The sequence below is a fragment of the Miscanthus floridulus genome, chromosome 8 (assembly GCF_019320115.1).
Source record: "Miscanthus floridulus cultivar M001 chromosome 8, ASM1932011v1, whole genome shotgun sequence".
Classification (NCBI taxonomy): Eukaryota; Viridiplantae; Streptophyta; class Magnoliopsida; order Poales; family Poaceae; genus Miscanthus; species Miscanthus floridulus.
The window spans coordinates 65,769,443-65,796,196 of record NC_089587.1 but is presented as its reverse complement, the minus strand read 5'-3'; the positions used below and the strand labels follow the sequence as shown (position 1 = coordinate 65,796,196).

The window sequence follows — 26,754 nt, the reverse complement described above, 5'->3', positions numbered from 1 at the left end:
TTGAGAACATAAAGTGGTGCCACATAACAGATGTGCAGGTTATACATGGTGAGACTGGTGAACCTTCTGTAATTTCCTAAACGAATATTCCCACCATTAGTATATAGGTCCATTCCCCCTACATTTTTTCATGCTCCCATTAGCATATAATATGAAAGTATTGTTTTCATCATGACTTCTAGTTAACTACTCCCATTAGCATATACTTTCTCTGCCCCAAAATATAAGGCGTTATGGGATACGTGCAGGTCAAATTTTCTCAACTTGACTAGGTTTGTAAAAAATACGTGCAACATTTATATCTCTAAATAAGTTTATTATGAAAATATATTCAATGGTCTATGTAATAATACTAATTATGTATTATAAATATTAATATTCTTTTTATATATAATTGATCGAAGTTAAAAAAAATTGACTTCTCGGGAAGCGAGAATGAATTCTATTTTGGGACAGCGAGAATATATGAAAGCAGTGTTGAAAATAATTTTAACAATCAAGTTCGTCTGTGTCTGATTGGTAAGCTTAGACATCATAATGGCATCAAAATTTCGACTCTCATGGACACCCTCATGGATCAGTGCAAAGCATCCCAATCCTATAGCATACAACAAATAACAACCTTAAAGTTATGATATTTTCAAAAGGTGGATAATAAAGACCATCGAGACGTTTTGGCATTAGAGTATATACGTGCAGACACATAGGCATGGTGGTGCAAGTGAGCAGCCAGCAGAAGTCGAGAGTTATGGGGTGTTTGGATCCCAGGACTAACTTAGTCCCTGTCACATTGAATTTTTAGATATCAATTAGGAGGACTAACATGAGCTAATTATAAAATTAATTACATAAGTTGTGGCTAATTCGCTTGCCAGCGCCGTGTACAGGATGGTAGGAGATGTTATGGAACTTATTCATGGATTTATTGGCGCACGAAAGAAATGAATATCAAAAATCTGTTCCTGCCAGTATAAAACATGATCTTAGCCACGTCACGAAAGATCTACACAGTAGAGTTTGTGAGCCGCGACGCCACGCTCTCTATGACTGTGTAAATTTCACGAACTTAGCTTTTTAGATTAAATGTCACTTTAACATCGGTCATATACTTTTGCAGTATTGTTATCTTATCGTACGATCCGTGTGTTTTTAGTACAAAAATTTAGCTATCCCATAGCAACGCACGGGCACGAACCTAGTTATTCAAAAGAACATATCTGTGGAAATTTGGTATAGGATACGGTTGCTACAAATTGCCCGACGATCCATGACACACAAGTTTGCTTCACAGCTACAAGTTAAATCTAGTCGATCCAAGTCTTCACTATTAATCAACAAATTGAAGCCGATAGCAACTTCCACCTTGCACTGCAATGATAACACGGTTGTTCATGTAATGATTGATTTCGATCTTCTATGATCCACGAATATACTTGCTTGATTGAGTAACTCAATTTATGCAAAAATTTTTGCATAATATTGTTTAGTGATGTCTCAATCCGAAAAGGGCTGGCGGTGCACTAATAAATTTTGATGGAATCTCTATTCTTTTGCGTATTTTCTTAATCAAATGCGTGTGGTTGATCATGCGATGTAGCTTAGTTGGTTAGATTCCCCATGAAACCATCAAGCTACCTTTTAAGTCATAACCTTAGTAGGAATGCTCATATTTTTATAGATTTATTGAAATAAGGAATAGTACGTGTACACTACACGTGGGTTTATTAAAATGCCATTATTGATGCTGGGAAAATAGAACCATAGGACAAATAATTGTGAATAGTTGTAGTTATTTTCTGAGATATATAGGCCCCGTTCGCTTCGCTGAAAAAACAAGCCGAAACACTGTTCCGGCTGATTTGTTGTGAGAGAAAAATACTATTCCGGCTGAAAAAACAAGCTGAAAAGTACGGATTATAAGACAAACGGACAGGGCAATAGTTGAAGCTTTATTTAACGTACTCTAATTATTTTTACATGGCAATAATTAGTATTGCCCATGAATCAAAGTTGACAGGCCAAAAGAAAAGGAAAGAAAAAGAAAAGTAACAACACCAATGCTATGAACTTTGTAGAACACTTGTAAGGTTAGCAACTATTTGTAGTATGTATTGAGTTACAACTTGTAGCATTGTACAAATATTATATCACTATGAGTTTAATTTTGTATGTTATATATGTTAACGCCAGAACGGTAAAAATACACCAAATTACATCTAAATGATTAATTTACAGTTGTACGTTTTTTTGAGGAGAAGCAAAACCTTTATTGAGCTTCATAAGAAGTACAAACGCCATTCAGCAGAGTGTAACACCCTAAAATATAGGAAAATAAAATTTTTTATTAAGTTAAAATTTATCATAAGGAAGCAACAAGTCTGAGCATACATGCCATTGCATTTGATTTATTTGGTTGAGTGGTTTTGATTGAAAATCTAAATGGTTTAAATTGCTTTTGCAAATAAAATTAAAGATGTCTTGAAGTAAAGAAAATTAGGAAATAAATGCCTTTTAAAAGTTGTAAAATTTATTTTTTGAAAACTTAATAAAATTTGCTCATTTTTATTTGATTGAAAAATATATTTTAAACCATGTTCAAATTTAATTTGGTTCAAATTTGAATGTTGTTTTGAATAGGAAAGAAAATAGAAAAAAATTATATATTCTTCCTCTCCTTCCTCGGTTTTGGCCGCGACCTAGTTCTACTCCAGGCGGCCCATTCTTTTCCGCGCCGTTTCCCGCTCTTCCGCTCTGGCTTGGCCTGCTTTTCCGCGCGACCCAGCTTGTTCCATCCTAAGCCGGCCAGCGTGCTCTCCCTTTTCTCCCCTAGCGCACCGGCCCATCTCGCGTTCTGGTCTAGCTGTACACCGCAAGCCTAGCGCGGCCGCCACCATTTTCCTTCTCTTCTCATCTGTCGCCGACTACCTAGGCCTGCCCGTCAGCTCTGCCTCCTACCCTCGGCTCGTTGTCAACCCAGACTTCGCCGCTGCCAATGGAGGCCGTGCCTGCGTTGTTTTTTACTCCTCCTTCGCCTTGCGCCCTACGCTGCCCGGCCCCATATAAGCCGAGCCTACACCGCGTCGTGCCACCATACCCCACGCCCTATCTCGCACCGCCTCACCTAGAGCTAGCCCTACACCGCTGTCCGTCGTCACCCCGCCAAGCCGCATGCTGCTCGTCCTCTCCACGCCGGCATAGATCCGCTCTCGTCCGCGTGAAGCAGCTAGGTGAGCTCGCCTCAACCTCCTCTTTCACCTCGTGCCTTTTTCGTTGAAAACCATGGCCGTAGGCCTTGAATCACGCGCGCCGCCAAGTTCCTCACCGTCGGCCATGTCTTCTGCCGCGTTTGGCACTGTTTCGGCTGGCTCTCCTCACTCCCTTCTCCTCTGATCTAATCCAAGCCGACCAGTGAAGATCCAACGGCCCGAGTTAGCCCGTACCCCTTCGTCTTGTAGTTTTGCAAAAGAGCCCTTATAAGTATTTAAGTCTCAACCCGTGGTCCAAAGTGCAATCATAGATTATGTTTTCTTCTTTGGAAAGCGTAGTTTCTTCGGTTTAGATTCAAAATACGTTTTCACTTATTTACAGATTTTGCCACTGATTTTGTTTTAGCCATAACTTCTCTGTTTTAACTCCGATTTGACCTGTTCAAATTGTGATAGGTTCGTATTTACGTTGTCTACATGTTCATACTACTGTTAGATATATTTTAACTTTAAAATTTTGAGGTTAGATTTAATCTATTATCTTATCAAAAGAAATCTTGTTTAATTCATATCTTCTATGTTTTAGCTCCGAATTGACCCATTCAAGTTGTGCTAGATTCATTGCAACGAGATCTACACGTTAGTAACAATGTTCATCATGACACTATTTCTAGAATTTCACGGTTTAACTTCAAATTTGGATAATCATTATGCAACTGGATTTTATAAATAAAATATGACTTGTTTTATTTTAGTTTTATAATTCAAATCTAAATTTGACTTGATTCAATTTATATTATTTATAAAATATCTTATATATGAATTTATATAGTTAAAATAAATGAAGCCTATAGCTTTCTTTTTCGCGTATAAAGCAAATCTATCGGTAGATGTATTTTTTCACCGAAGGTCCGATTGGCGTGCTTTTCGTGTCTGTGTGTTCGTAGTGAGACGTAGATCCATTTTACAAACTTTTCATCTTGATTTTATATTTGGTGTACTATTCTAATTTAGATCTATTGTTTACTTCATGTATGATTGCATGGATGCTTGTGTGGTGCTTTTATGATCATGTCTAGTCGGCGAGCTTTGCGTTGGTGATATAAAAGAAGTTGGTGATCCAGAAGAAGACCTTTGGAGGTTACAATTCAATAGAAGAAGGATTTGAGTTTAAGGTAAGTATAGCATGGGATCTTCCTTGTTGTCCTATACACCTTTAATCATTTAACACATGCTGCATGTGTCTACCTTAACTACCACTAAGGATTTCCTAGTACTTTATTACCTTGTGCCTTGATACCTATGGGGTATTGCATTGGGTAGTATGATGCCAGTGCTCAACTACAACCATGATCTTGTAACTTGACTAATGGTATATGCAATAAACATTATAAGATGCTTTTTAGCAACATGGAACAAGGGGGCTAGAGCATTGGGCTGTTTTATGGTGCTCTAGATTTCTCTCCCTAAGGACTTATCTATAAGTGATTATCTGGGACTTACAGTACAGTTGTGAGGGCTATATGGCTCTAGCTTTAGCTCAGTATGAGGACCTTTTGTAGCTTATTAGATGTTACCTTTATGGTGCAAGAGGGGCGTGTTCTGGGTTAGATATAGTGCGGCCTCTGTTCGTCAGTATATAGGCTATGTGTTATTGTGCCTGTCGGAAGGGGAGCCCTACAATCGCAGGCCATAGAAACCTAGCGGCCCTAACTTGTTAGACGAACCTTTGAAAGGCTTCATAGTGAACCATGTCGACCTTCCTTGGAAGTGGATCAAAAGATTAGTTATCTTGGGCAAAAGGGTAAATCATGACTCATAGTGAAAGTGTACAACCTCTATAGAGTGTAAAACTAGTATATCTGCCGTGCTCACAGTCATGAGCGGCCTTGGAACTCTTACGGAATAGATGATGAACACTAATGATACTGATGATGAAGATACTCACTAATGATTATGGTTTATGCTATTCATTATTCATGTTTACCTGATCATGTGTTTATATGGGCTTGTGAATAAACTTGTTGCCACCCAATTGCTAAAAGATGACTCATTAAAAGCTAATCGTAGTTAAACTAGTGTTAGCCTTTTGAGCCTCATGAACCCCATGTTATATTTGTTGAGTATGACATGTACTTACGCTTGCTTTACTTTTTAAATCTTTGGAAAAAATCCTGGGTGGGTAACAGATTGCTAGAGTTTGGAGGAATTAGGCTTGTGATCAACTAGTCAGTTGTCACTGTGGAATTGGAGTCTTCACCCGAAGACCGAAGTTATCTTTCACCGTTTTCTGTCTAAGGTTATATTTTTTATACTAAGTACATTATATATTGAGCATTGTCTTTTGATATTACCCTTATTTGTAGCTATATGGGAGATTTGACTTCATTGGCTCACATATGGTGCGTATCTGGTTTTGTTCTTAAAACCAGGTGCTACAAAGTGGTATCAGAGTAATGCTAACTGTAGGACGCAAGCCTAGTTAGAACTGGACGTTCTAGTATGCTTTCATCTATGCTTACTTCTTGCTTCCCTCTATAACCATGTTATTTTCTAAAAGTTATGCTCACTTCGACCTCTGTTCTGTTATGAAAACCTTGTCTCTATTCTAAATCGTTTCTCTTCATCCAAGTAGATGGGTCATGATGAGGAGACCACTGGCATCAAAGGTTAGGAGGACCAAGCTACGTTGTCCTTGACTGCATTCGATATGGAGAAGCTTGTAGCTATGCAACAACAAGTATTTGGAGGAATGACTCAACAGTGCTTGCCATAGGGTCAAACCAACATACCAAAGAGACCAGTGAAGAGACAAGTGGCAGAAGCTTGGAAGAAGATGAAGTCCAATGAAGGTGTTCATAGTAATATACTCGGAAGTCAGTGTCAATGTCAATGCTACAAGCATTATGGTTTTCCCTGTCTTTAGAACAAGTCTAATAAGAAGGAAGTCAAGGTGAACCCGAGTTGTGAAGCTAATGTGGATAAGAAGAGGAAGGCAGTCTCACCAGAGCTAGAATTGGGAAGCAATCAACATTTGAGTTCTACTACAGGGTCACATCCAGCTCCAATCCCTGATTAGACAAACTCAGACTCTAAAGAGTTAGAAGTTTCTCAATCTAAGATTACTCCACTCTTTTTGCATGAAGTATGCATAGATGGGTGGACAATCACTTATAAGGAGTTTCAATCCCAAAGGATCAAGCAACCTAGAAAGCGGTCCAGTCAAGTAAAGATGGACCTTCAGAGTCAGCAAGCTGACAACACACCTAGCAACAATTCTATGGAGTATGACACCACAAAAGATACATCTAAGATTATGTGTTATCGTTGCCAACAAGAAGGACATTATGCAAAGTTTTGCCCACGGAAGAATCAACTATTGTACCATGGAAGTAGTCAGAGTCAAATCACTACAAAGTTGCTACCAAAAAGTGTCAGTGATACCCAATCCGAAAGAAGCATTCGGTGAGAGTGACGAATGAAGAAGTCATGCTAGACTACCCAAGGTATTTAGTTAAGGAATAGGAGTTGGTGCCCTTTATGTAATAAAAATGATAGTATCGCAAGTTGAGTCTATGATTGAGTTGTGCACCTTTATTGCTTGTTGAATTGTCATTATGCATATGATTGTTTTCAATATTTGTAATGATTGCAATGATCTTGTTGGGTGTTCCCACAATTTCATATAGCTTATAGGCCTAAGGTATAAGGATTAATGAAATAAATAGTTGGGTTTTGGTTTTCTTCTGTTCTCTCTATCCTGTCTTTTCGGAGCAGTCTGCACTCTTTGGCTTATATCTCTGATTTTGGACAATCATAAATCCTAAAAAATTCTAGACAATAGTAGACTTTCATATCTTTCTCTGAGCGCAAGAATCACCTTGATATCTAGTTTTGTTGTGGAGTTATGAAAATCACAAGACGATGCAACTGTGCTGTCTAAAATTTGGAGTAGTTTCTGTTGTGCACTATTTTCAATCAAGTTAACTGCAGAATTTGGAAAAGTGTTCTATAAGTAAGTTATGGAGAATTTTATAAGCTTTCCAACGGTATAAGCTACAACTTCATTGGATTAACAGAATGAGAGTTACAGCCATTTTACGACGCTGCTGTTTTTCTACTCATGAGGAACTTCAGATTTCTTGTTCTTGCCCCTACACGAGAGTCTCATTAGGATGTCAGGACGTCGTGATACTAGTTAGCTCATCTAGAAGAAGGTGCAAGCTACTCTTTTTGTGTCCCCTAGTTGATATTTTCTTAAGGGGGTAGCCAAGTTGAAGAATTTGTAAGATGAAGTGTCCTACGTTCTAGATTGCGCAACGGAAGCGTGGTGGTACCCAAAGATGTGAGAGAAACTCAGAGTCTCAATGAGGTTTGATTAAAGGTTCAAGAGAGGTTTAACCAAGATCATCAAGATATTGATAATGCTACTAGAAGAGGTTTTAAGTTAGTTTGGATCAAGAGACCTCAGCTAAGTGCCTGAAGCAGTCCAAGAAGAGGTTGAAGTAAAACCTAAGTATTAGCTTTGCTAGATCCGGACAAGAGCTTTATATCTATAATGATGTACCTTGTCAAGGTGTGGGATGTGTCCTTATGCAAGAAGAAAAATATAATACCTTGTCCATTAAGTCAACTAAGGAAGTGTGAGTTGAACTACCCAACATATTATGTGGAGTTATCCATTATGGAGCATGGAAGTAATATCTTCTTAGAAGAAAAAGTGACATCTAGGCGGATCACAAGAATCTATAGGACATCTTCACTAAGTTGGTCTTGAGCTCGTGATATCCTCGTTGGAATGAGATTGATTATGACTTGAAAAGTGTTATCACTTCGAGGAGTACAGTCATGTCCGATGCCCTTAGCAATAGAGAATTGTGCTATGAAGGTTTGGGTGAAACCAAGGATTAAGAGTTGTATTCCCAGTTCGATCAACTTAGCCGGAAATATTAATGTTTTGAAGATTGGTAGAAGAATTTCCTTCTAACCAAGAGATTCGTCAGGCTTCGTTGGAAGATGGATATTTTAGGAAAGAGAATTGGTATTAAAGGAAATGTGGCCTAGTGATTGGAGTTACCTGAGTATTATTTGGAGTATCTATCATAATCTTGGAATTAGTTTGATAAGTTACTTGGAGTAAGATTAATAGGTATGCAAAGTAAAGTGGGATCCTTATCAAGACAATGGAAATACATGAGGGACTAAAGAAAAATCTAAAGATGAAGTTTCCCTATCTCCTCGCTGACGTCTTCCAAATCTCGGGGGCGAGATTCATCTTAAGGGGGGTAGAATTGTAACATCCTAAAATTTGCCTCTTTTGAGAACAGGTTTAAAATGATTTATTTCTGAATTTTATGCTCATGAAATATAGAAAAACAAAATTTTTCATTAAGTTAAAATTTATCATAATGAAGCAACATGTCTGAGCATACATGCCATTGCATTTGATTTATTTGGTTGAGTGGTTTTGATTAAAAATTTAAAATGGTTTAAATTGCTTTTGCAATTGAAATTAAAGAAGGCTTTGAAGTAAAAGAAAATTAGGAAATAAATGCCTTTTAAAAGTTGTAAAATTTATTTTTGGAAAACATAATAAAATTTGCTCATTTTTTTATTTGAATTGAAAAATGTATTTTAAACCGTGTTCAAATTTGATTTGGTTCATATTTGAATGTGGTTTTGAAATAGGAAAAGAAAATAGAAAAAATTATGTATTCTTCCTCTCCTTCCTCAGTTTTGGTCACGACCCAATTCTATTCAAGGTGACCCATTCTTTTCCACGTCGTTTCCCGCTCTTCCGCTCCGGCTTGGCCTGTTCTTCCGTGTGGCCCAGCTTGCTCCTTCTTGAGCCGTCCCAACGTGCTCTCTCTTTTCTCCCCTGCCGCACCGGCCCATCTCGCATTCTGGCCCAGCTGTACGCTGCAAGCCTAGCTCGGCCGCCGCTGTTTTCCTTCTCTTCTTCCTTTGTCGCCGACTACTCGGGCCCGCTCGTCAGCTCTGCCTCCTACCACGGCTCGTCGTTAACCTGGACTCCGCCGCTGTCAATGGAGGCCGTGTTCACGCTGTTTTCGACTCCTCCTTTGCCTTGCGCCCTACGTTGCCCGGCCCCATATAAGCCGAGCCCGCACCGTGCCGTGCCGCCTACCCCGCACCCTATCTTGCACCGTATCGCCTAGAGCTAGCCCTGCGCCACCGTCTGCCATCGCCCTACCAAGCCGCACGTTGCTCATCCTCTCCACACCACCACAGATCCGCTCTCGTTCGCGTGAAGTAGCTAGATGAGCTCGCCTCAACCTCCTCTTTCACCTCGTGCCTTTTCTGTTGAAAACCATGGCCGTAGGCCTTGAATCATGCGCGCCGCCAAGTTCCTCGCCGCTGGCCAAGTCTTCCGCCACGTCTGGCACTGTTCCGGCTGGCTCTCCTCACTCCCTTCCCCTCTGATCTAATCCAAGCTGACTAGTGAAGATCCAACGGCCCGAGTTAGCCCGTACCCCTTCGTCATGTAGTTTTGCAAAAGAATCCTTATAAGTATTTAAGTCTCAACCCGTGGGCCAAAGCGCAATCACAGATTATGTTTTCTTCTTTGGAAAGCGTAGTTTCTTCGGTTTAGATCCAAAATACGTTTTCACTTATTTATAGATTTGCCACAGATTTTGTTTTAGCCATAACTTCTCCGTTTTAACTCAGATTTGACCCGTTCAAATTGCGTTAGGTTTGTATTTACGTTGTCTACATGTTCATACTACTATTAGATATCTTTTTAACTTTAAAAATTTGTGGTTTTAATCTATTATCTTATTAAAAGAAATCTTGTTTAATTCATATCTTCTACGTTTTAGCTCCGAATTGACCCGTTCAAGTTGTGCTAGATTCATTGCAACGAGATCTACTTGTTAGTAACAATGTTCATCACGACACTATTTCTAGAATTTGATGGTTTAACTTCTAATTTGGATAATAATTATGCAACTGGATTTTATAAATAAAATATGACTTGTTTTATTTTTGTTTTATAATTCAAATCTAAATTTGACTTGATTCATTTTATATTATTTATAAAATATCTTATATATGAATTTATATAGTTAAAATAAATGAAGCCTATGGGTTTCTTTTTTGCGTATAAAGCAAATCTATCGGTAGATGTATCTTTTTCACCGAAGCACCGATTAGCGTGCTTTTTCGCGTCTGTGTGTTCGTAGTGAGATGTAGATTCATTTTACAAACTTTTCATCTTGATTTTATATTTGGTGTACTATTCTAATTTAGATCTATTGTTTGCTTCGTGTATGATTGCATGGATGCTTGTGTGGTGCTTTATGATCATGTCCAGTCGGTGAGCTTTGCGTTGGTGATATAAAAGAAGTTGGTGATCCAGAAGAAGTCCTTTGGAGGTTACAATTCAATAGAAGAAGGATTTGAGTTTAAGGCAAGTATAGCATTGGATCTTTCTTGTTGTCATATACACCTTTAATCATTTAATACATACTGCATGTGTCTACCTTGACTACCACTAAGGATTTTCTAGTACTTTGTTACCTTGTACCTTGATACCTATGGGGCATTGCATTAGGTAGTATGATACTAGTGCTCAACTACAACAATGATCTAGTAACTTGACTAATGGTATATGCAATAAACATTAAAAGATGCTTTTTAGTAACATGAAACAAGAGGGCTAGAGCATTGGGCTATTTTATGGTGTTGTAGATTCCTCTCCCTAAGGACTTATCTGTAAGTGATCATCTGGGACTTACAGTACAGCTGTGAGGGCTATATGGCTCTAACTTTAGCTCAGTATGAGGACCTTTTCTAGCTTGTTAAAGGTTACCTTTATGGCACAAGAGGGATGTGTTCTGGGTTGGATATAGTGCATCCTCTGTCCGTCAGGGTATGGGCTGCGCATTATTGTCCTATCGAAAGGGGAGCCCTACATTCACAGGCCATAGAAACCTAGTGGCCCTAACTTGTTAGACGAACCTTTAAAAGGCTTCATAGTGAACCCTACCAACCTTCCTTGGAAGTGGGTCAAAAGATTAGCTACCTCAGGCAAAAGGGTAAATCACGACTCATAGTGAAAGTGTACAACCTCTACAGAGTGTAAAACTGGTATATCAGCCATGGTCACGGTCACGAGCGGCCTTGGAACCCTTATGGAATAGATGATAAACACTGATGATACGGATGATGAAGATGCTCAATAATGATTACTGTTTATGCTATTCATTATTCATGTTTACCTGATCATGTGTTTATATGGGCTTTGTGAATAAACTTGTTGCCACCCAATTGCTAAAAGATGACTCATTAAAAGCTAATCATAGTTAAACTAGTGTCAGCCATTTGAGCCTCATGAACCCCATGTTATATTTGTTGAGTACGACATGTACTTACGCTTGCTTTACTTTTTAAATCTTTGGAAAAAATCCTGGATGGATACCAGATTGCTAGAGTTTGGAGGAATTAGGCTTATGATCAACCAGTCAGTTATCCCTATAGAATTTGAGTCTTCACCCAAAGATCGAAGTTATCTTTCTGCTGTTTGCTGTCTATGGTTATATCATTTATACTAAGTACGTTATATATTAAGCATTGTCTTTTGATATATCCTTATTTATAGCTATATGTGAGATTTGACTTCCTAGGCTCACATATGGTGCGTATCTAGTTTTGTTCTTAAAACCGGGTGCTACATAGAGATACAAACCAAACATGTCTACTGAGTTCATCACAGACACTACTTCTAGCTAAGACATGGGCCTCAAAATTTGATTGCCTCCCTTCATGAACAAAATCAACAAAATTGAACTCATGTGGTCTAGCTCTAATTTCCTGAACCATATGTCCATAAGAGCCCATGCTCCCTTCCCGAATGCTCCTGATAACTTCTACATTGTCACACGGTAGTCTAAAATCATGAAGAACCAAATCGCTAGCAAGCGCTAGGCCTTCTTTGCATGCAATTGCTTCCACCATGTCAGGTTCTAAGCGGCCCTCCATCACCACGGCTGAGGCACCCAGGAACTTTCATACAACATCTCTTGCTATCGCTGCTGCAGCGATGACTCCCGAATTTTTAGCCAAAGCAGCACTAACGTTGATCTTCATTAAAACCGATCAGTACGGGGGATCCACAGAAGTTGTACATAGTCTTTTGAAGTTCCAAAGCCTGCTAGGCCCAAGACTATGGGCCTTTGGGAGAGCTGCTACATTACCAATCCAAGGCTTGGTTTCATGGGCCCTGTTGGGCTGGCAGTAAATTGACTAATTGATGCTCTTTAATTTTCAATTGGTTTCACTGCTAGGAAAAATATTTTAGACAGACTAGTATATTACCCGTGCTAACGCTATGGCAACATTTTAGTGGATGCAAATTAGAACTGAAATATATGCAAATTAAAACAACCAAAAGATGGTTTCACTGCGCAAGACTTGGCCATTACATCTCAACACATCGCAATGCAAATTGATTATTTTGGGTAATCCTTTTTAGTTACGTTGACTTAAATATCTTCAAAAACAAGCAGTCTAGGCCTTCCTAGCAGGTTTTCTTTACTATTTAGTAGCCATGCACAAGTATCATCTCCTATCTAACAAACCAAAGAGGCATATTTCTTTCTTCCAAAATTCATATTGTACCCTTGTTCCATCCACAATTATCAAATTGAAGAAAAAATAGGCAAATGGATCAACAAATATGCACCGTAGGAAAAAAAAGCACATCGATAGCAGACACAGCATTCATACCACAAGAATTTTGTTCCCTAGCCTCAGAGTTTTCTTCCCTTCCTCCACCTAACCTTAGAATAAACTACACAAGCGTGCATGACCTCATAATAAAAATCAGCGGAACAACTTGAGTCACCTAACATGAGCATCTTCTGCGTACCAGCGATGACTTTGTCTGACAAGTTGATGCGATGTCCCATGGGCGTTTTACGATTGATGTTGAGTTTCTGGACCTAAGGATAGCCAATAACAATGCAAGTTTGCAGCCTCGTCTTTTAAAAAAAAATATTCGCATCACTTGCTAAACGCTTCCATGACCTAGGAGATTCTGTTGGCCCATAGGATCACCAGCTTAGGTGAGTCGACCACTCACCAGTCTTGTTGAGCACCCGCTAGTGTTGCCGAGCACCCACAAGCTAAGCTGACCACGAACAAGCATTGTTCGACCACACACACTATGGCTAGAGGTAGAAGAAGAGGGAGAACAGAGCACACATAGTACAAGCACCAGCATTGGCTAGAGCCCTATATAGGAGATGACAAATCTAAACTCTCTTTGTTGAGTTCTAGTGGCAAACTATATATACAACTCTATCTATCTAGTCCTAATACAGCTGTCCTACTGCAATAGTGACTAGATAACACAGTAGGACTGACTTCTGCGCCTGTCCCTGTATGTGGCTACAGTCCAGCAGGTGAGCCGTTCAGCGCCTACCTCTACAGTGGCTATAGTACCACAGCAGGAAGCCTTTTCAGTGCCGCCTTCCCTTGCTATGTGTTCACACAAGGAAGCAATAGATTATCTAATAATTCTTCCCCTAATCCTTCTACTATCCCTTGTACCCCCTCCATGCCGATCATCTCCTTCAGCTCTGTGAGTCGAAGGTGACCGAGTGGCTTGGTGAGGACGTCTGCGAGTTGCCGACCAGTCAGGCCTGAGGGCCTTGTGCCACCGACGATATCGTCCAGCCTGTGGAACTGCACCTCCTCACCTTCATGGAAGGCATCCACGAACTCAGTGATGTCACTTGGAGGTGAGGCGAACTCAATTAGTGTTGATACAGTTCCCTGTTCCGCCGGAGTGCTCGGCACTCTGGTTGCAGTGCTCAGCACTTCTTCTAGATAGCTCGCCACTACTCCTACAGTGCTCGGCACCACTGTAGGAGTGCTCAGCCTCACTCTAGGAGTGGTCGGCACCACTGCAAGACCTCTTGGCTCTGCTACGGGAGTGCTCAACACCTGTCCTGGAGTGGTCACCACCACTACAGAACCTTCTGACACCACTCCTGGCGTGCTTGGCATCCCTCCAGGAGTGCTCGGCACTCCTCCTAGAGTGCTCAGCATCTCTCCTAAAGTGCTCGGCTCTACCGCTGGAGTGCTCGGCACCCCTTCTGGAGTGCTCAGCACCTGTTCCCCAGCGTCTCCACCACCATGGATGACCAGGTGCTCAACGACGAAGGTGCTGGTGAAGTCGCCAGCTTCCCCCGTGCTCGGACTGCTCTAGTCCCAAGCCACCTTCTCGTCGAACACGGCGTCGCGTGAGACAAGCACCTTGTCTCCACGTGGGTCATAGAGCCGGTATGCCTTGGTACCCTCTGCGTAGCCTAGGAACACCATCAGAGTGCTCCTGTCCTCCAGCTTGGTGAGGATCGGCTTTGTCTTCCTGACGTGGCTGATGTAGACGAATGTCTAGAGGAAGGACACGCTCGGCTTGCGCCCATCAAGCTTCGAATGGCGTCTTACCTATTAGGGCCTTGGTTGGAGCGCGGTTGAGGATGAACACCGCAGTGGTCACCACTTCACCCTAGAACCTTGCCGTCATGCCTTTGGCCTTCATCATGGATCGAGCCATGCCGACCACCGTCTGGTTCTGCCTCTCCACCACGCCATTCTATTGTGGCGAGTACGGTGCGGTGTGGTGTCGCACCACACCCTGCTCCGTGTAGTACGTAGCGAACTCCACCGAAGTGAATTCACCACCACGATCAGTCCTCAGCACGTGGAGCTTCTTGCCGCTCTCGGCCTCCGCACGCATCTTGAACTTTTTGATCGCCGCCGCCGCTTCATCCTTGCTCGTCAGGAGTTGTAGCCACATATAGTGACTGCAATCATCTATGAGCAAGAGGAAGTACCGCCGACCACCGTTTGTGGCTGGTGTGATCGGCCCGCAGAGGCCATTGTGGATGAGCTCAAGAGCGTCCTTCGCGTGATACTTGGCTGCCTTTGGGAATGGTAGCCTCCTCTACTTCCTAGCCAGGTAGCTGTCACACAACTCGCCTCCGTGCTCGATGTGGGGTAGCCCTTGGACCATCTTCTCTAGCCGACCAAGCACGTCAAAGCTAAGATGTCCGAACTGGGCATGCCACAGCCACGACTCCTTAGTGTGCCTTGCTGCCAAGCACACGGGCTGCTCTACCTTTAGGTCAAGTAGGTACAACCAGTTCTAGGACCTCTTTACCTTGGTGAGAAGTCGCTGCTCTCGGTCCCTGATTCTAAGGACTCCGTCCTTGATCAGTACCTCGCTACCGCGCTCATCCAACTGACTAATGCTGATAATGCTGGAATGCAGTTGCGGGATGTAATATATATATCTGTTAGTGCACGGTGCTCCCTATTCTGGCACCTGAAGATGATGGTGCTACACCTTTAGATTGCCACCCTTGAGCCATCACCAAACTTCATCGTACCGATAACATCATCGTCGAGCTCGGAGATGGATGCCTTGGAGCCCGTCATGTGGTTGCTGGCACCAGAGTCCAGGTACCACTGCTACTCCTGGTCAGCGCCCACACGTCCGAGGTGGACTTGGGCACGTGGTTCGTCGAGGTTGACAGCCTTCAGGGCTTTCCTAGGTCCTTCCACCATCGTCACCTCTACCTTCTCCTTGGCCTCGACATTGTGCAGTGCACAGAACGTCGCCATCAGGATAGTGGCCTCATCATCATCATCATCAGCTTGCACCAGATGAGCCTCAACCTTCTTCTCCTGCTTGTGATTTGGGCACTTTCGTGCCCAATGGCCCGTCTTCCCACAGCGCCGACAGGCGTTGGGGTCGACCTGCTTCTTCTTCTCTGAAGAAGCCTTGCCGCAGCGCTTGCCATCGCCACCACGGCTGGAGGAGGCTACCTTCCTGGAGTTCCTCCGAGCAGCCCACTCCTCTTCTGTCAACAGTAGTTTGCCACTGTCCTTCGTTGCTATCGCCTGCTCTAGGCGCTCGTCCACCTCCCACAGACGGCCTGTCACATCCGCAATAGTGAGGGTGGATAAGTCTAGCATTGTCTCTATAGAGAGAGCGATCTGGATGTACTTTGTCGGCACAGAGTGGAGGTACTTAGAGACCACCTCCTCTTTGTCAATGGTGACACCATGGCCCTTCACCTTGCTGATGAGCGTCTGCAGGCGGAGGGAAAAGTCCACCATTTCACCATCCTTGAACTTGAGGTTGGCGTACTCCTGCTTCAGAAGCTGGACCGTCGCCTTCTTTGCGCGGTCAGAACCGACGCGCATCGCCGCAATAGCCTCCCACGCCTCCTTAGCAGAGCTCTTCACCCCCAATGGCTCCATATACTCCGCCGGTACAGCAGCGAGGATAGCCTCCAACGCTGACATGTCATCTTCCTCATTGTCGGTGCCCTTGTCAACAGCATTCCAGAGCCGTCGGGTTCTAAGCTTGACCTTCATGGTCACCGACCATTCTCCATAGTTGGTGCGAGTCAGCATCGGCCAACTGGTGCCGCTGACTTCCCGCGCCGTGCGAACAACGACCTCTGGTCGTGGCTGGGCAGCCACAGCAGTGCCACTGCTATCACCCGTTTCTGAACCGTTCGTCATCGCCAGCGGTTAGTCCGGCGACGACGCTTGTACGGCTCTGATACCACTTGTTGTCCCACAGGATCACCGGCTCAAGTGAGTCGACCACTCACCAGTCTTGCCAAGCATCCGCTAGTGTTGCCGAGCACCCACTAGCTAAGCTGACCACGAACAAGCGTTATCCGACCACAAACACTATGGCTAGAGGTAGAAGAAGAGGGAGAACAGAGCATACATACAGTACAAGCACCAGCGTTGACCGGAGCCCTGTATAGGAGATGGCAAATCTGAACTCTCTTTGTTGAGTTGCAGTGATAAACTATATATACAACTCTATCTATCTAGTCCTAGTATAACTGCCCTGCTGCAACAGTGACTAGATAACACAGCAGGACTGACTTCTGCGCCTGTCCCTGAATGTGGCTACAGTCTGGCAGGTGAGCCGTTCGACGTCTACCTCTATAGCGGCTACAGTACCACAGCAGGGAGCCTTTTCGGCGTCGTCTTTCCTTGTGTGAAAGGAAACAGTATATTATCTAACAGATTCCTGCAACATTTTGTAGACTCCTTCCCGTATGCAGAAACTTGAATCACTTAGGAGATTCATCATCATGAATCCTTATATTGTTAGTGCTAATGATATGCTAACGCTGTCCAATATTATGCTAATTATTATAGGCTACTGAATCATCATCAGTGTGGCCAAATGAAGGCATGGTGCAGAAGATTGCAAGTAAGAGCACCCTCAGATGTCTCTAGGGATGAAAACGGATCGGATACGGACGGATATCACCGATATTACATTTGTTTTCATATTTCTGTCCGGATTCGGATTCGAATACGGATAGTGTCAACTATGTCGGATAGGATACGATTGGATATCGACGTCATAAATATGCGATTTGAGTATTCGGATACGGATACGGTATCGGATGTTGGATATCCGGACTCGGATACGGACAGATCTCAACCCCTCTAAACGGATTCGGTTTCAAATACGGTCAGAAAATATCCATAGCGTTTTGATCCCTAGATGTCTCTCCCGCATGCTGATGGATTCCATCCACGCCGACGTGACCATCAACACAACGGACGGGGTCCTGAAGGCCCACAAGGCAGTGCTGGCGGCGTGCTCCCCCGTGTTCGAAAGCATGTTCGTGCACTGACCTGAGGGAGAAGGAGTCGTTCACGATCAACGGGGCTGTTTGGATACTACCCTGGACACAGATTGCCTAGCCTGGATGCTTCCTGGATGCTGCATGCACGACGTTTGCTTACAGCCCTGTATCCTTGCCTGGTCCAGGCATCCCAGGCACACAAAAACGATCGCCTGGCCACAGGCAACGTTGCCTGCTTAGATTCCTTCACAATTAATGAAGATCAAATTGCCTGGCAGATATTTCAAACCAAACAATATATCTGTGATATAGCCTGAGCAGGCAAAACACGATGATTTAACAGACAACATCCAGGCAGTCATTTTTCCCGGGCAACAACACCAGGGTTCCATCCAAACTAGCCCAACATCAGCGACATGTGCCTGGAGTCATGCTCGGCGCTGTTGGGCTTCATCTACAGGACGATCGAGCAGGGGCAGTTCTGGAAGAACCGGCTGCGGCCAACAAGTACAGGATCGGCGACATCAAGGACTGCTGCGAGGAGAGCCTGCTGGAGGACATCAGCTCGGCGAACGTCCTCGAGAGTAGTGATGAAAACGGATCGGATACGGACAGTGGCGGAGCCAAGATGAGCACCTCGGGGGGCTAATCAATAGAGATTTAGAACAAATATCAAAGATTAATGGTGAAATCATGTTTTTTCTATAGTAAATACAAAGCAAAATCACTCTCACAGGAGGCTGCAGCCCCCCAGCCCCCTGGATCCGCCACTGGATACGGACGGATATCACCGATATTACATTTGTTTTCATATTTCTATTCGGATTCGGATTTGAATACGGATAGTGTCAACCATGTCGGATAGGATACGATTAGATATCGACATCATAAATATGCGATTTGAGTATTCGGATACGGATACGGTATCAGATGTTGGATATACAGACTCGGATACGGACAGATCTCAACTCATCTAAATGGATTCGGTTTCGAATACGGTCGGAAAATATATCCATACCATTTCATCCCTACTGGAGAGGCTCCATGTGGCGTGGCTCTACCAGCTGGAGCGGCTCAAGAAAGGGTGCCTCACCTACCTGTTTCTGTTTGGCAAGATTTATGATGTGAGGGATGAGATGCATAGCTTCTTCCACCACGCGGACCGCGAGCTCATGCTCGAGATGTTCCAGGAGGTCCTCAGCGTGTGGAAGCCAATGTGAATGAGTTGAATTATGATGATGATGGGGTGTCTCTGGCTCTCTGGGTATGGGTGGATAAAAACTGTCAGTATTGCAGGGTTGGTTGTGCTGCCTGCCAATTGGATTGAAGCATTCCTCCGCTTTTGAGTTGTGTATCATGCATGATGTTAATGCTTGGTTCAGTTGCAATGTGTAGAGAGAGGGTGCTGGTTATGTAAGAACATGGTGTACATATTTGAAACGAAAAAAAGGATGCTCATTTGAAGGCAAGCTAAATTATGCATCATGAGCCAGGCAGCCAATCAGGGAGTCCTGATGTGAGCAACACATCAGGATGCTTGCAGTATGTAATATTTGACTGTGGCTTCCCTGGTACATATGCTTTGATTGAAGTCTAAATAGATACTGTGTGTGTATGTATGGAAGCAGCCAATTTGGGCGTGATGATCCTAGTCTAGAATTGTTTGTTCTAGATGACGGTTACCTGTGAAATGTGGTAGCTAGATGTTGAATTGGTAGCCTATACTGTATGTATATTGAATTTGTCGGGGGTCGCGGACAGTGGGCGTTTGCTGATGAGACAGCCAGAGAAGAGAAGAGGAGACGGAGAAACTGGAGTTGTGATTTGAATTGGCAATGGTAAGCAGATGGAAGAGTCCGGTAGATAATGCCCGCCCGGACCGGGTTTGTGCCGTGTCTGTCTCTGTAAACAATGAGGCAGGTTTGCAAAAGTCAACCATCTGGTAGTAGACTACGTATGACATCTGATTATCTGAACGAGAGAGAAGACAATAGATTGGCATTGGTGGATCGTGAGCGCTGACAGCTGACAGGTGCTGTGCGGCCCTCCGGCTCCGCGTTGTTTGCACACATTTGGGTACCGTTTAGTTGCACTTCACTTTGCAAAAATTTTCAAGATTTCTCGTCACATCAAATCTTTGGACGCATGCATGAAGCATTAAATATAAATAAAAAATAAAACTAACTACACAGTTTAGACGAAATCCACGAGACGAATCTTTTAAACCTAATTAGACTATGATTGAACACTAATTATCAAATAACAACGAAAATGCTACGGTAGCATTTCACCAAAAATTTTGGCAACCAACGCCTTGCTTGGTCAGCCTTTTTTTTTTTGAAAAGTACAGCTCCTCTCCTAACGTGTTGCCGCGTACGAGCCACGCGTAGTCCCAGCAGAGTTTATATTTGAAAAGTAAACACGGTGAGAGTGACTTTTTGTTTGATTTCATTTGCGCACGATTACGATTCCGATTACGATTCCGATTCCGAATTAGAGGAGCGCCTCTAATCTGCTCGAATTTGGATTCACTATACTCTTGTTTGCATCGCAGTGCATTGGGGCGTATTCCGCTGTTCGCCTCAGCTTATTTTTTCAACCGAAACGATGTTTTTCTCTCACAACAATTCAATCCCACGGTATTTTTTCCGGTAACCAAGATTCAACCAAACCGAACTGGCCAAAAGTTGGCTTGGTCGGTCAACACCACACGGATACGAGATCGTATTCCGACTCTGCTCTGCCGCTGGCTGTTGCAAATAAAAAGTTGCAGGCAGAGACGCAGAGCCCCTGAGAGAGTCCTGTGTCCTCACCAAACCAACCAGGTCCAGGCAACCACCACGAGCGCGTCCTCCACCTCCTCGCTGCCGTTGCCGTCCACTGACTGCCAACTCAACTCGTCGCCGGCTCGCCGCGCGCGGCGCCCATCCCATCAATGGCGCCCGCCCGTCCCCGTCCCCGGCTGCTGCTCTTCTTCTCAGCGGCCCTGCTCTTCTTCTTGCTGTTTGCGGCGCACCCGGCTGCGGCGGCGCAGGTGGGCGACGCGTGCTCCTCCTCCGGCGGCGGCTGCGGCTCCGGCATGCACTGCAGCGCCTGCGGTGCCGGCGGGGACAGCATCTGCACGCGCGCCAGCCCCGTGGACCCGGCCACCCACGGCACGGGCCTCCCCTTCAACAACTACTCGTGGCTCACCACCCACAACTCCTACGCGCTCGCCGGCGCCGCCTCCGCCACCGGCAACCCACTCATCACCGAGACCAACCAGGAGGACACCGTCACCGCGCAGCTCAAGGTAACAACCACCTCCTCATTCCCATTTCCCTCTTCCTTCGCCGCCCTGCCTCTCCCCTCTCCTCCCGTGCTGAGGTCAGGTAACCGCATCCGCCTTCCCCTCCGACGCCGGCGCCGCTGCCGCTACCAATGGAAGTGGGGGTGGTTGCTGCTTTGCTGGCCACCACCTTCCCATGCCCACGTGTCCACCTTCCGCCGCTGTCGGCCGGTGGGCCCACCTTAGCGTCTGCTTTACTCACTACTACTACTGTCGAGCATATATATAAGAACAATAATGCCATATATATAAGAACAATAATGCACTGTCAATATGTTGCAGAGACACACACGAACACACCGTGCCTGCCATTATCTCATCATCACCGAATTCATCAGGACTAATTTATTCCAATCCAATCTCAGCATCATCCTTTGATCCCCTCTAGTTGAGTTTAGTTTGTGCTGTTCATGTCTGCCTGTCTGTCTATCTGCTTACTCAACCACATGATGATCCCAAATCTCATCACCACAGCACCTTGGACTCCTTGGTACAGTAACTAATTATGTGATGTCAATATTGCCACACTACATAGATATCATCGCCTTTTATTGTCATTATTACAACACATCTCGTGCAAAATCTAGTGAAATTTTACCCAGCAAAATAATTAAATAAAGAAAGCCTGCACCTTTCTCTTCCAGAATTCAGGCTCTCCTTTTCCTAACAGTCAAGGAAACATTGGACCTTTCTGCTCTGCTTCCGGCTGCTCCTATGTCTAGTATGAGTAGTTGGACTGTGTGTGAGCTGCACCTGCTCCTGGAACACGACATGGACATTCCCACTCCATCCCAAAATCAAAAGCTGCAAAGAATACTTACACGCACGCACATTGGTTTCACCGCGCCTTTTTCCTTTAATTTGTCTTTCGGAGGAATATTACCATCAAAAGTCCACATACGCAAAGTAATTCCATGCTTTGGTTCAATTCAGTACAGTGGAAGTGGAACAGTACATGCTCAAGCCCCCTTTTCCACTGCAAGAATCATGTCAGCTGTCTTCGCCCTTTATTTGCCCACGGACTTGTGCCACCAACCCAGACCTAAAGTTTCACTCTGAAAAAAAAAATGACCATCTAGCGCAGATTAACAGTTAATGTACAATAATGTGCATGTGCCCAACTTTTCTACCAGTTACTTTATTCAAACTGATTAGCATATTTTATTTATCTGCATTCATATGTTTGTACCTCTGCCCATGGCACTACGAATTATTTTAGGAATGAATCATTTGCCCATGTGGGCTGGTACTTATTCCTTTTTAACAATCTCTATGGCTAATTGGCCATTGATGCGCGGACACCGGCAATAATAAGTCTCAACAGTCAATAGTTAATCTCACCGGTCACTACGCAAGCTAAAGAAGCTGCTTGTCTTTTCTTGCTACCTCACAGAGATTCTTGACTTCTTGTTGGTATGCATGCCTCTGGATCCAGCTTTATTTGGTCCGTAAATTACAAAATTTAATACATGCTTAATGTCTTTACAAATTTTAGTCATGCTCAAGCCCCAACCAATATAGAATAGATGTGCCTAAATGCCCTAAGCTACCAATGGCACCGCTTCTTAACCTTAACATCTTCAGGATAACTTTATGTAACTTAGGACATGGTTTGTCTGTTGCCTGTACCTAACCCATGAAACCAGGGTGGCACTAGTTGTATTTAGAGAAAGTTAGACTACTTATAAGTTGCTGGTTTGATTATTGCTTCAAGTTGTTAAGCAGACCTCACAAAGATCTTGTCCAGTTCAGGCATTATGCTGTGTAGGCGTCGTTTGCTTTCTTCTTAAGAAAATGAAGGGACCACACTTATCTCGTATGTCATGTCATACTGCTCCTTCTAGTTTCAAATGGTCATCTGGAACTTGAGTTCTTGCGTGGCTCAACTTGATTAGGTCTTGAAGACTTGGGAGTTGGAACGGCTCTGATCTTTTCTAGCTAGTTCTGCCATTCATGTTTCAGAACTAGTCTGTCATTAAGATACAATAAAATATTCTTTCTGACCCTATTATATCTCATATACAACTTCCTATGTTCCTCAACTGGAAGGAACAAAGAAGGCAATCTTAAGTCAAAGCTGTTCAGCTTAGTAGGCTGTTACTTATGTCCCCTGTTTTGAAGATTATATTTCGTACCTTTCTAGTTTGTACTGAGGAACACAGTTTACCTCAAACTAGATTCCAATGGTGGAATTGCTAAAAAAATGTTCAGTTAGTGGTCAACAGATGAGTTTTGTTTCTCACCACTGCTAACCCTTATCATTTAGTGCTGATCTGCCAGAGTTTTGCCTAACCATTTGTTATTTATAAAATGCTAACCGTGGGACTTGTACTTGATTATGTGCAGAATGGTGTTAGGGGCTTGATGCTTGATACTTATGACTTTGACAACGATGTCTGGCTGTGCCACTCATTTGGAGGAAAATGCTACAACTTCACTGCCTTTGTAAGATTGTCAGCTAAACATTCTTCTCTCTCTTCTGTCCTGAAAAAGAAAATAAGTACACTCGTGTTGTAAGTATAATCTTGAGTTGTTTTTCTTTCTTTTCTCTCAGCAACCTGCCATCAATGTCTTCAAAGAGATCCAGACGTTCCTTGATGCAAACCCATCAGAAGTAGTCACAATTTTTCTTGAAGACTACACCGCAACAGGGTCCTTGCCGAAAGTATTCAATGCTTCTGGCCTTATGAAGTATTGGTTTCCGGTGTCGAAAATGCCAAAGAGCGGTGGCAACTGGCCTCTGCTCAAGGACATGATCAGCCAGAACCAGCGCCTGCTAGTCTTCACATCAAAGAAATCCAAGGAAGCAAGCGAGGGGATCGCATATGAATGGAACTACGTTGTGGAAAACCAATGTAGGTTTCAGTACATGCCCTGTTTCAATGGCCTGCAGAGTTTTCCTTTTTTTTTCCTTGACTCTTTTGTTGACCAGATTTGCTTTATACACACAGATGGAAATGATGGTATGGTAGCAGGCAAATGCCCCAACCGCGCAGAGTCTCCAGCCATGGATTCGAAAAGCCAGTCGCTTGTTCTGATGAATTTCTTCACGACTAGCCCGAGTCAGACTGGTGTATGCGGAAATAATTCAGCGCCACTCGTTAGCATGCTCAAAACGTGCCATGATGCTTCAGGCAATCGGTGGCCCAACTACATTGCTGTTGATTTCTACATGGTATGTGAATATCTATTGAATCCCTTTACCTGAGCCATTTCGCCATTTCAAGGATCTTGTAGTTGCTTTGTTATGAAGTCTCTGACTCTCTTGAATCTTAATCGTGCAGAGGAGTGACGGTGGAGGAGCTCCCTTAGCTACAGATATTGCAAATGGTCATATGGTATGCGGATGTGACAACATCGCATATTGCAAGGTAAGCACTGTTTAAATTAGTGGCATTTCTTTCTTTGAACAGCAACATGATGCATGCCATGCATATGCTAACTCCCTGACCTATCTATGATGTGCAGGCGAATTCGACCTTTGGCACCTGTGTGATACCACCACCGCCACCGCCGTCGCCACCCAAGGCACCCACCCCCGGCAGCAGAGGCTCAACAGCAGGGGGCGATGCTAGCGCGGGAATGGCCCGGTCTCATCATCTGCCCTCGCAATGGAGCTTCTTCCTGGGACTGCCTTCTCTGCTTCTTTTGTTGCTCTCGTGAGAGAACTGGAGATTGGTTTTTCTGCTTTTGTGACATGCTGTTCTGATGGATCGGAGGCAGTTCCATTTGGTCCGTAACATCGATCATGCTTGTGATCTCCTGAGCTGAGCTGTATATTTGTGTTTACTGAGCAACGTAGTCAGATATAGAAATCAGTTAAATTCATCATTCATTTCTTTGATTGTGTTGTTATCTTGATGTTTTAAGTTTTTTTTTGAGGAAACTATCTTGATGTTTTAAGTTCCTTCAAAAAAATAAGGGTGGTGGTCCTTGACCTTGGATGAAAGAAAAACATTGCAGAAACGTAGGGTCGCTGTTCGCAGAAACTGGGAGGCATCCCATACCCTCAGTGACGTGCAGGAGGGCAATTTATAAAAGACAAATTTTGATTTCGGACACCGAAAAAAGGTAATTGGCCAGTCTATACCACGAGCACAAGTTTGCTAGATACCATTATGAAATCAAGATTACTTGCTATAGCACACCGCAATGACTATTTTCTTAATTTTCTCAAATTTAAGGAGAAAGAAGGTCATCTTCTTCCTCCCTGTTGGTGTTTGGGTTCAAGGTCACACCTCCGGGCTTGGCCAAGGGTGTGGCCTTCGATTTCTCAACAATATGGGATATAAAGCAATGGGCTCTTGTATCAAGCTTTCATCATCATCATCGTAGAGTGTTCTTTGAGTTCTATTTATAGGAGTTGGATAGTCTCGAACCCGATTTTACATGAATATGAATATCCCCTGCTGGTGTCGACCGCCAGCTAGCACCGGCAAGAGGGCAATTTGGTATATTCAAAGGAGTATTCCATCCACTATGGAATATGCGCCAGCCCGCTTTCGGCGAGCTTCAAGGTGTCGCGACACCTCTCGCTCCTTGACATCACCACTCGAAAACCATCGTTAGCGTAGGACCTTCGATGTCCTACCCATTGCAAGCACCCCCCCCCCCCCCCCCCCCCCCCCCCCCCCCCCCCCCCCCCCCCCCCCCTGCCTGGTTTGGACGCGACACACATAAAACATAGACACAAAGAAATGCTAGGGTAGGGAATAGTGTGCGAAGGTCGGTTCCCTAACACTCCCGATGCCGACTGACTTACCGACCAGTTGCACACACACTAGGCCGATGGCGGTGGCACTGTGAATCACTGTAACCACCGTCACTGCAGCCGTTAAATATATGTCAAATATGTATACAGTTTGGTTAATCTATGACTTGAAGTGTATTATAGAGTTGATTGTCGAACTCTGTATCCTAAGGGACCATAAATATGTGGCGACCTCTATTTATAACCTCTATTCATAAGAGCATGGACAAAGCTCAGACGCCACCAGTGGGCTCTGTCCGCCTTGCGATGATAAATAGACCGATCTGCAATTATAGGAGACAATGGGGCAATATTTCTTGGTGGAGGGTGATAAATAGGGCCATGACTGTGTGAGGACCATATGCTTATCTACTGTCTACTATACCTAAGGGGGTGTTTGGTTTCTACAGGAAAATTTTAGTCTCTGTCCTATCGAATGTTTGGACACATGCATGAAGTATTAAATATAGACAAAAAAAATAACTAATTGCACAGATTGTGGCTAATTTGCGAGACGAATTTTTTAAGCCTAATTAGCCTATGATTTGACAATATGGTGCTCAGTAAATATGTGTTAATGGCGGATTAATTAGGCTTAATAAATTCGTCTCGTAAATTAGTCTCCATCTATGTAATTAGTTTTATAATTAACTCATATTTAGTTCTTCTAAATAGCATCCGAACGTCCGATGTGACATACACTAAAATTTAGTCCATGGAACCAAACACCTCATAATTAGAGACCCCACTAGCAGATTTCTTTGCGATTCGTGAAGCCGCGTCACCTAGGGCCCGCTTCTCTCCGTCTTTTGT

At 43.7% G+C, this 26,754-nt stretch overlaps 1 protein-coding gene and 1 pseudogene across 2 annotated transcripts; both read left to right on the top strand.

Moving 5' to 3' along the window:
• The first annotated feature begins 13,100 nt into the window (after positions 1-13,100).
• On the top strand, positions 13,101-19,355 carry LOC136469255 (BTB/POZ domain-containing protein At1g21780-like; annotated as a pseudogene).
• A 1,287-nt stretch (positions 19,356-20,642) lies between these two features.
• On the top strand, positions 20,643-25,232 carry LOC136472371 (PI-PLC X domain-containing protein At5g67130-like). 2 transcript variants are annotated; one of them, XM_066470081.1, is made up of 6 exons: positions 20,643-21,155; positions 23,538-23,636; positions 23,746-24,046; positions 24,143-24,366; positions 24,476-24,562; positions 24,660-25,154. In XM_066470081.1, exons 1-6 carry the CDS (start codon positions 20,799-20,801, stop codon positions 24,852-24,854), a joined length of 1,263 nt encoding a protein of 420 aa, XP_066326178.1. In that variant the 5' UTR covers positions 20,643-20,798; the 3' UTR covers positions 24,855-25,154. The 2 variants fall into 2 exon arrangements, with proteins under 2 accessions (XP_066326178.1, XP_066326177.1); XM_066470080.1 differs by having other exon boundaries at positions 23,746-24,366; positions 24,660-25,232.
• Positions 25,233-26,754: the final 1,522 nt, after the last annotated feature.